A 10,575-nucleotide genomic window follows, 5' to 3' on the forward strand; every position below is an offset into this window, starting at 1 on the left:
CCCCTAATTTTTGCGAATTTTTCCCCCCCAATTTTGCAATTCTCCCCCCAGATTTTTGGATTTCCCCCCCCCCCCCCCCCCCCCCCCCCCAGATTTTGGGATTTTCCCCCCAATTTCAGATCTCCTCCCAGATTTTAGGATTTCTCCCCAAATTTTTTGAATTTTTCCCCCCAAATTTTGCGATTCTCCCCCCAGATTTTGGGGTTCTCCCCCCCCCCCCCAGTTTCAGATTTTCTCCTGGATTTTTTTATTTCCCCCCAGATTTTTTTGTATTTCCCCCCCCGCAAAATTTCAGCTTTTTCCAAATTTCGCAATTCCACCCCAGATTTTCGGATTTCTCCCCAAATTTTTTGGATTTTTTCCCCCCAAATTTTGCGATTCCCCCCCCCAGATTTTGGGGTTCCCCACCCCCCCCTCAGTTTCAGATTTTCTCCTGGATTTTTTTATTTCCCCCCGGATTTTTCGGATTTCCCCCCCAGATTTTCGGATTTCCCCCCGGATTTTTCGGATTCCCCGCCCATATTCTGGGGGTCCCCGCCGTGTTTTGGGGGGCCCTTACGGAACATGGCGTCGAGGCGCACGAGGCAGCTGATGAAGTTGTCGAAGTCGAGGTTCCCCCCCTCGTCCCCGTAGCGACGCCCCAAAACCGCCCAGAGCGGGGGGGGCAGCCGGAACCCTGCGGGGGAGGGGCGCGCGTGACCTTTGACCCCCCCCAAAACGCCTTCAAACCCCCCCAAAATCGGACAATTCCCCCCCAAATACTCAAATATTCTCATTTTTTTACCCACCCCCCCCCCAAAAAAATCCCCAAAATAAATTCAACCCAACCCCGAATACTTCAGGGGTCACCCCCCCCCCCCCCCAAATTTCTCCCCCCTCTCAAAATGTCCCGGACTGCCCCCCCAAAAATATCTTGAACTCCCCAAAATCTCGAAGTAAAAATCTCTAAAAATCCACCCCCCCCCAAAAAAAAAAAAAAAAAAAAAATTCCTAAAAAAAAAACCCTCAAAAATCTCCAAAAGTCCCCCAAAAAAACTCCCCCCAAATTCCCCAAAACATCTAAAGAAAATCCCCCCAACATCCCCAAAAAAATCCCCAAAATCCCCCTAAAATTCCCCCCAAATTCCAAAGAAGTCCCCCAAAAAATCCCCCAAAATGCCCCAGAAATCTCCCCAAAAGTCCCCACAAAAATCCCCAAAAAATCCCCCAAAAATCCTTGTAAATATAAAAAACTCCCCCAAAAAACTCCCAAAGATCCCCGAAAACCTTTCGAAATTCCCAAAAATCCTCCCCAAAATTCCAAAAAAATCCCCCCAAAACCCCAAAAGATTACTAAAATTCCCCCAAACTCCCCCCAAAATCCCCCCTAAAATAAAAAAAAAACCCCAAACCCATCAAATATCCCCCCAAAATCCTTCAAAAATCCCCTCAAACCCCCCCAAAAATCCTCAAAAATCCCACAAAACCCCCCCAAAATGCCCTCAAAACCCTCCAAAATCCCCCAAAACTGCAAAAAAAAAATCCCCACTAAACCCCCCAAAAATCTCTCCAAAATCCCCTCAGACCCCCAAAAAATCCCCCCAAATCCCCCAAAAACCCCCCAAAAATCCCCAAAAAATCCCCCAAAACCCCAAAAAATCCCCCAAAACCCCAAAAATCCCCAAAAAATCCCCCCAAATCCCAAAAATCCCCCAGAACTTCCCAAAAATCCCCAAAAAATCCCCCAACCTCCCCCAAATCCCAAAAATCCCCCAGAACCCCCCTCAGAAATCTCCCAAAAAATCCAAAAAAAATCCCCAAAACTCCCCCAAAGCCACCGAATATCCCTCAAAAAATCCCCTAAAACCCCCCAAAATCCCCCCTAAACCTCCCCAAAAATCCCCCCAAAAAAAACCCCAAAATCCCCCAAAACCCCAAAAACCCCAAAAAATGCCAAAAACCCCCAAAAAACCCCCAAAACCCCCCAAAAAACCCCCAAAATCCCCAAACCTGCGGCCTCGAAGGCTCCGGGCAGTTCCTGGGGCCCGATGGTCCCCGAGCGATCGGTGTCGAATTGTTTGTACACACACTGAGGGGAAAAAGCCAAAATTTTGGGGGATTTTGGGGTTTTTTTTTGGGGTCCCCCACCCCCAAATCCCCCTCAGCCCCTCCCCAAAATTTGGGGACCCTCCCGAACCCCAAAAATCCCCCCCGCCCCCATCCCCTTTAAAATCATGAAATCCAAATTTTTATACCCGCTCCCCTTAATTAACCCCCCCCCCCAAAATATTTTGTGGTTCCCAACCCCACCCCGAAAAAATTTTGGGGTTCCCTAAACCGCCCCCTCACGTTTTTTTAGGGGGGTTGGAATTTAAGAGGGGAAATTTTGGGGTCCCACCCCCAAATTTTTTGGGTTCCTCCCCTCGATTTTGGGGTCTCCCTGATTTTGGGTGCCCAAATCGATTTTGGGGGTGGGGTCCCATTTTTTGGGGGGATTCCCCCCAATTTTGGGGTCTTCCCGGTTTTTGGGATGTCCGCCCAGGATTCTGGGGTTCCCATCCCGATTTTTGGGGTTCCCACCCCGATTTTTTTTGGGGTTCCCCTCACCACAAATTTTCAATTTTCCTCAATTTTGGGGCTCATTATTTTGGGATCGCTCCCAGTTTTCCCTTTTCCCTCCATTTTTGGGGTCCCTTTTCACGCTGAGCACCCCAGTTTTGGGATCCTATTCCACTTTAAACTCTCACCCCATAATTTTGGGGTTCCCATCCCGATTTTTGGGGTTCCCATCCCGATTTTTGGGGCGCCCCTCACCCTAAATGTTTGGTTTTCCTCCATTTTGAAGCTCATTTATTTTGGGATCCCCCCCAATTCCGGGGTCCCCTTTCACCCTGAGCACCCCAATTTTGGGATCCCATTCCACTTTAACCTCCCATCCCATAATTTTGGGGCCCCCCCGATTTTTGGGACCCCCAAAAATAAAAATAAAAATAAAATTTTGGGGTTCTCACCTGCCACTTCTTGATGTTGTTCCAGAGGTACTTGAACTCCTCAAACCCCAATTTCCCGGTGGTGTCGCTCTGGGGGGGCTCGTCAAGGACATTTTGGGGTTCACCGGGGACCCCCCCATTTCCCTGCACCCCAAAACCTCTGAAAGATCCCCAAAAAATCCCAAAAAAATCCCCCAAAATCGCCCCAAAATTTCGGGGTACGTCCATGACGGCCACCATGCTGCGGCACGTGTCCAGCCCGAATCCGTCCGTCTTCAGGTCGGGATCTGGGGGGGGGGTCAAGGGGGATTTTGGGGGGTCCTGGGGGATTTTGGGGGGGGTCCCCAAGTTCTGGAGACCCCCAGAGACCCCTCGGGAGCGTCGGGGACCCCAAAATCCCCGCCCTGAACCCCGATTTCGGGGGGCACTCACGGCGGGTGACGACCCTGTTGAGGATGTTCATGAGCTCGGTGGGGCTCACCTCCATGTCCTGGGGGAAATGGGGGGTCAGGGGGGTGGGGAACCCCAAATTGTGACCCCAAATCGTGGGGGAACCCCAAATTCTGATCCCAAATAACGGGGGAACCCCAAAATTCTCAGGGAACCCCAAATTGTGACCCCAAATCGTGGGGGAACCCCAAATTCTGATCCCAAATAACGGGGGAACCCCAAATCCTGACCCCAAGTCATGGGGAAACCCCAAAGTCTGGGGAACCCAAAATCCTGACCCCAAATCCCCATGGAACCCCCAAATCCTGACCCCAAATCATGGGGGACCCCCAAATTCTGATCTCAAATCATGGGAGAACCCCAAATCCCCATGGAACCCCCAAATCCTGACCCACCCCAAATCCTGATCCCAAATGATCAGCAAACCCCAAATCACGGGGAAACCCCAAATCCTGATCCCAAATGGTGGAGAACCCCCAAAGTCTGGGGAACCCCCAAAATCCTGACCCCAAATCCCCATGGAACCCCTAAATCCTGACCCACCCCAAATCCTGATCCCAAATGATGGGGGAACCCCCAAATCCTGATCCCAAATGGTGGAGAACCCCCAAAGTCTGGGGAACCCCCAAACCCTGGGGGACCCTCAAATGCTGAGACCAAATCGTGAAGGACCCCCCAAATCCTGCTCCTAAATGATCAGCGAACCCCAAATCCCGACCCCAAATCATGGGGGAACCCCAAAATCCTGATCCAGCCCAAATCCTGACCCCCAAATCCTGGGAGAATCCCAAAGTCTGGGGAACCCCCAAATCCTGACCCCCAAATCCTGGGAGAACCCCCCAAATCCTGACCCCAACCAGGAGTTTTCAAGGGATCGGGTGGATCCCAGTGGCCCCAATAGATCCCAGTGCCTCCCAGTGCCCCAAACAGATCCCAGTGCCCCCAGTGGACCCCGATGGATCCCAGTGACCCCAGCAGATCCCAGCAGATCCCAGTATGTCCCAGTAGATCCCAGTGCCCCCAGTGGTTCCCAGTGCCCCAAACAGATCCCAGTGCCCCCAGTAGACCCCGATGGATCCCAGTGGATCCTGACGGATCCCGAAGGTCCCAGTAGACACCAGTGCCTCCCAGTGGATCCCAGTGACCCCAGTATGTCCCAGTAGATCCCAGTGCCCCCAGTGGTTCCCAGTGACCCAATGGATCTCCCAGGGCCCCCATTGGATCCCATTGGGTGCCAGCACTCCCAGTAGATCACAGTGGATCCCAGTGACCCCAGTGGATCCCAGCAGATCCCAGTGTCCCCAGAAGACCCCAGTAGACACCAGTGCCTCCCAGTGGATCCCAGTATGTCCCAGTAGATCCCAGTGCCCCCAGTGGTTCCCAGTGACCCAATGGATCTCCCAGTGCCCCCATTGGATCCCACTGGGTGCCAGCGCTCCCAGTAGATCCCAGTGGATCCCAGTGACCCCAGTGGATCCCAGTGCCCCCATTAGATCCCAGTGGGCCCCAGTGGATCCTGATGATCCCAGTGGATCCCAGCGCCCCCAGCAGGACCCAGTGGATCCCAGTGCCCCCAGTGGATCCCGATTGATCCCAGTAGACCCCAGTAGATCCCAGTGTCCCCAGTAGATCCAGATGGATCCCAGTAGACCCCAGTAGATCCCAGTGTCCCCAGTAGATCCCAGTGTCCCCAGTGGATCCCAGCGTCCCCAGTGGATCCCAGTGACCCCAGTAGACCCCAGTGGATCCCAGCGTCCCCAGTGGATCGCTCACCTCCCCGGCCAGCTGCGTGAAGAGGCGCCGGAACTGCCGAACCTCCTCGCTCTCGTTGGCATCGACCGTGGAGATGTGGGCACGGGGGGGCTGGGGGGCACAAAGGGGGGTCAGGGACCCCAAAAACGGGACCCCAAATCCAGGGGGCGTCAGGGACCCCAATCGGGGACCCCAAATCCGGGGAGGGGTCAGGGACCCCAATCGGGGACCCCAAATCCAGGGGGCGTCAGGGACCCCAATCGGGGACCCCAAATCCAGGGGGGGTCAGGGAACCCCAACTCCAGGGGGGACATGGTGGGGGTGACAGGGGACCCCAAACCTGCGACCCCAAATATGGGGGGACCCCAAATCCGAGGGGGGACAACAGGGAGGGGACCCCAAATATGGGGAGGGGACACAGGGGCTCAGGGGACCCCAAATCCAGGCAGGGACAGAGGACCCGAAATCCAGGGTGGGGACAGGGAGGGGACCCCAAATCTGGGGGTCAGGGGACCCCAAATCCACGGGGGAGGGGGACGGGGAGGGGACCCCAAATCAGGGGAGGGGATACGGGTTGGGAGGGGGGTGTCAGGGGCCACCCCGGAGGGTCCCCAAGGAGGGGGGGGTGTCAGTTGTTGTCACTTACGGGGGGCTCAGGGTTGTAGTGGGCGGCGGCTTCGCTGTGGGGAGGGGACGGAGGGGTCACCCCAAGGTGTCACCTGCCATTCCCAAAGTGTCACCCACCACCCCACGGTGTCACCTGCCATCGCCAAATATCACCTCCCATCCCAAAGTGTCACATCCCAAGCCAAAATGTCACCCCCCAATGACCCCCAAATTCTCCTAATGCCCCCAAATGTCCCCAAATCCCCCCAGTGTCCCCAATCCCCCCAATGCCCCCCAATGTCCCCAATCCCCATAATGTCCCCAGTGTGCCCTGCTCACCTGATGGCGCTGATAACACCCCCCAGGACCCCCAACCCCAAATGTCCCCAATCCCCCCAATGTCCCCAAATCCCCCAGTGTCCCCAAAGTCCTTAAAGTCCCCCCAATGTCCCCAAATCCCTCAATCCCCCCAATCCCCCCAATCCCCCCAATGTCCCCAATCCCCCCAATCCCCCCAATGTCCCCAATGCCCCCAATCCCCCCAATGTCCCCAATGTCCCCAATGCCCCCAATGTCCCCAAATCCCCCAATGTCCCCAAAGTCCTTAAAGTCCCCCCAATGTCCCCAAATCCCTCAATCCCCCCAATCCCCCCAATGTCCCCAATCCCCCCAATGTCCCCCCTGCTCACCTGATGGCGCTGATGACGCCCCCCAGGACCCCCATGGCCCCCCCGGCGCCGCCGCCCCCTCCCCCGCTCAGGAGCCCCCCCAGGACGGAGCCGATGCCCCCCGGGAGCGCCCCCCCCGCCCCTCCCCCACCGCCGCCGCCCCCCAGCAGCCCCTTCACCAGGAACATGGCGCAAACTGGGAGCACTGGGAGCGACTGGGAGCGACTGGGGGGCACTGGGGGGAACTGGGAGCTACTGGGGGAGTACTGGGAGGCACTGGGAGCTACTGGGAGGGACTGGGGGGCACTGGGAGTTACTGGGAGAGAATTGGGAGGGACTGGGAGAGAACTGGGGGGCACTGGGGGGAACTGGGAGGTACTGGGGTGGGACTGGGAGGTACTGGGGGAGTACTGGGAGGTACTGGAGGGCAACTGGGAGCTACTGGGAGTTACTGGGAGAGCGCTGGGGGGGCACTGGGGAGAACTGGGAGAGAGCTGGGAGCTACTGGGAGGCACTGGGAGCTACTGGGAGGGACTGGGAGAGCACTGGAGGGCACTGGGGGAACTGGGAGGTACTGGGGGAGTACTGGGAGGTACTGGAGGGCAACTGGGAGCTACTGGGAGTTACTGGGAGAGCGCTGGGGGGGCACTGGGGAGAACTGGGAGAGAGCTGGGAGCTACTGGGAGGCACTGGGAGCTACTGGGAATCACTGGGAGTTAATGGGAGAGAGCTGGGGGGGGGCACTGGGAGTTACTGGGAGCTACTGGGAGGCACTGGGAGAGAGCTGGGAGCTACTGGGGGAAACTGGGAGAGAGCTGGGGGGGTACTGGGAGGGTACTGGGAGCTACTGGGAGAGCTCTGGGTGGGGGGAACTGGGAGCTACTGGGAAAGCACTGGGAGTTACTGGGAGGCACTGGGAGTTACTGGGAGGCACTGGGAGTTACTGGGAGGCACTGGGAGGGCTCCGGGCGTTACTGGGAGGGCACCGGGGCGGCACTGGGAGCACTGGGAGGGCCCCGGGGGTAACTGGGAGCGGCACCGGGAGCGGCACCGGGAGCGGCACCGGGAGCGGCACCGGGAGCGGCTGCAAGAGAAGGAGACAGCCCCGTTAGGAGACACCGGGGGGCTCCGGAGACCCCCAAACCCCCCCGGGACCCCCCCAAGACCCTCGCGGGACCCCGCCCGTGCTCCGGTCCCGGTTCGGTCCCGTTCGGTCCCAATTTCCGGGACTGGGCGGGGCCGCGCTGAGTCACGGTTTGGGAGGGGGGGAGGGGAGCACCGGGAGGGTCCCGGGGGGTCCCGGGGGGGATTTGGGGGTCCCGGGGGGGTCCAAAAGGTCCGGGGGGGGTTCGGTACCTGCGGGAGCGGCGCCGGCCCGGAGCGAGTTCGGAACCGGAACGGGGAAAGGGGCGGGGCCACGGAGGGGGGCGGGAAACGCCCGGGGGCGTGGCCTGGGTGGGGGACACGCCCTGGGCGTGGTCAAGATTGGGGGCGTGGCTTAGAGCCGTTAATAGACTCGCAATGGGCGTGGCTTTAGAACCGTTACTATAACCCACAATGAGCGTGGCTTACTCTGGAGGCGTGGCTTAGAATCGTTAGTATAACCCACAGTGGGCGTGGTCAACACAGGGGCGTGGCTTAAAGAGCACATAGCGAGCGCGGTCAAACATGGGGGCGTGGCTACGGCGTTGATTGACAGCAACACACGGTCCAACGGAATGGGCGTGGCCAACAGAGTGATAGACAGGTATCTCGGCCTCACAGGGGCGTGGTTATGCAGATTAGAGATGACTATTGAATGAGCGTTGCCTGTGACGTCATCGCCGCGCGCCGGGACAAGATGGCGGCGCTCGGGGAGGAATTTTTGGGGTCCCCCTCCCCCACCCCACATTTGGGGTCTCCCCCCTCCCAATTTTTCGCCTCCCCGCCCCCCGTTTTTGGGTTCGTCCCCAATTTTGGGGTCCCTTCCCCATTTTTAGGTTCCGTCCCCAAAATCTCATGGTCCTCCCTCCCCAATCCCATTTTTTTGCTGCAAAATTCCCTTTTACCCCCTTTCCCCCAATTTTCCACCCATTTTTCCCAGTTTTCCCCATTTTTCCCCCACTTCCCCCCCTTCTTCCCGATTCCCCCCCATTTTTCCCACTTTTCCCTTTTCCCCCCCATTTTTCCCATTTTCCCCCCATTGTCCCCCATTATCTCCCCATTTTTCCCATTTGTTTTCCCAATTTTCCTTCATTCTCCCAAATTTCCCCCCCATTTTTCCTGGTTTTCCCATTTTCTCCCCCATTTCCCCATTTCCAGTTTCCCCCCCATAATCTCCCAATTTCCCCCCATATCCTCCCCATTTATTCCCCATTCCCCCCCCATTTATTCCCCATCTTCCCCCATTTATTCCAAATTTTTCCCATTTATTCCAATTTTTCTCAAATTTTCCCCCATTTATTCCCCATTCCCCCATTTATTCCCCATTTATTTCCATTTATTCCAATTTTTCTCAATATTCCCATTTTCCCATTTCCCCCCCCTTTTTCCCAATTTTCCCCCCATTTATTCCCATGTATCCGCCATTTATTCCAATTTATTTCATTTATTCCCATTTTTCCCATTTCCCCCCATTTATTCCCCATTTATTCCCCATTTTCCCCCATTTGTTCCCCATTTCCCCCATTTTCCCCCCATTTTTTCCGATTTTCCCCCAATTAATTCCTCATTTTCCCCATTTCCCCCCATTTATTCTCCATTTATTTCCATTCCAATTTTTCCCATTTATTGTCATTTTTCCCGTTTCCCCCCCCATTTTTTCCCATTTTCCCCATTTCCCCCCATCTCTGCCCCATTTATTCCAATTTATTCCCCATTTATTCCAAATTTTTCCCCCATTCATTCCCATTTTTTCTGATTTCCCTCCCATTCTCCCCATTTCCCCCCCATTTCCCCCTCATTTATTCCAAATATTTTCCCATTTATTCCCCATTTTCCTCCATTTATTCCCCATTTATTTCCATTTATTCCAATTCTCCCCATTTATTCCCATCTTCCCATTTCCCTCCATTGCCCCCCATTTATTCAAAATTTTCCCCCATTTTCCCCCCATTTTTTCTGATTTTTCCCATTTATTCCCATTTATTCCCATTTCCCCCAATCTTCCCCCATTTATTCCCCATTTCCCCCCATTTCCCCCATTTATTCCCCATTTTCCCATTTCCCCCCCATTTATTCCAAATTTTCCCATTTATTCCCCATTTTCCCCCCTTTTCCCCCCCATTTATTTAAATTTATTCCAATTTTTCCCATTTCACCCCATTCCCCCCCATTTCCCCCTCCATTTATTCCAAATTTCCCCCCATTTTTCCGATTTTCCCCATTTATTCCCATTTTTCCATTTCCCCCAAATATTCCAAACTTTTCTCCATTTATTCCCACTTCCCCCCAAATTGCCCCATTTATTCCGAATTTTCCCCCATTTTTCCAATTTATTCCTAATTTTCCCCAATTTTTTTTTTTCAATTTTCCCCCCAATTTTTCCCATTTTCCCCCGTTTTTGCCCCATTTTTCCGGTACAAAGGATTTTATTGGTGGCAGAAGCGGCTCCGGGGGGGCCCATGCGGCAGCGGGGGGGGCACATTTGGGGACATTTTGGGGCATTTTGGGGCATTTTGGGGACATTAAAGCCACTGACACGAGCGCAGGGTGGGGGAGGGGCGTTATTGCTACTGCGGGGGGGGGGGGGTGGGGGAGGGGCGGCCCTGGGACCCCTCCCCCACTTCGGGGCCTCTTTTTTTGGGGAGGGGGTCTCGGGAGAGGGAACCAAAAAGAAGAAAAAAAAAAAAAAAAAAAAAAATTAAAAAAAAAAAAATTTAAAAAATCGAGATTTTGGAACATCCCCACCCAAAATAATAAATCCGGGAAGGGGCGCAGCATCGATTCCCAATATTAAATTAATTAATTAATTAATTAATTCCGCAGGGAACAGCCCCAAAAATTTGGGGAAGGGGGGGGGAAATTTCCTAAAAATATTTTTTGGGGGAGTGGGCTTGGCATCGATTTTTCCCCCCCTAAAAATAATCGAGAAATTCCTAAAATTGCCCAAAACCATTGGGATTTGGGAGCTCCAAACGTGGTCTCGACCC

At 54.8% G+C, this 10,575-nt stretch overlaps 1 protein-coding gene across 1 annotated transcript in view; it reads right to left on the bottom strand.

The window, feature by feature from the left end:
• The window catches only part of LOC131570474 (calpain small subunit 1-like), a 9,096-nt gene extending 1,717 nt beyond the window's left edge, over positions 1–7,379 (bottom strand). Inside the window, exons 1-9 of the mRNA XM_058822827.1 lie at positions 6,483–7,379; positions 6,117–6,174; positions 5,818–5,851; positions 5,193–5,282; positions 3,402–3,459; positions 3,192–3,256; positions 2,991–3,059; positions 1,990–2,068; positions 560–676 (exon numbers count right to left, since the gene is read on the bottom strand). Of these exons, the coding sequence (XP_058678810.1) occupies positions 560–676; positions 1,990–2,068; positions 2,991–3,059; positions 3,192–3,256; positions 3,402–3,459; positions 5,193–5,282; positions 5,818–5,851; positions 6,117–6,174; positions 6,483–6,633 (721 nt within the window). The 5' untranslated portion in view covers positions 6,634–7,379. The remainder of the gene's footprint in view (positions 1–559; positions 677–1,989; positions 2,069–2,990; positions 3,060–3,191; positions 3,257–3,401; positions 3,460–5,192; positions 5,283–5,817; positions 5,852–6,116; positions 6,175–6,482) is intronic.
• Positions 7,380–10,575: the final 3,196 nt, after the last annotated feature.

The sequence above is a fragment of the Ammospiza caudacuta genome, chromosome 35 (genome assembly GCF_027887145.1).
Source record: "Ammospiza caudacuta isolate bAmmCau1 chromosome 35, bAmmCau1.pri, whole genome shotgun sequence".
NCBI classification, from domain to species: domain Eukaryota; kingdom Metazoa; phylum Chordata; class Aves; order Passeriformes; family Passerellidae; genus Ammospiza; species Ammospiza caudacuta.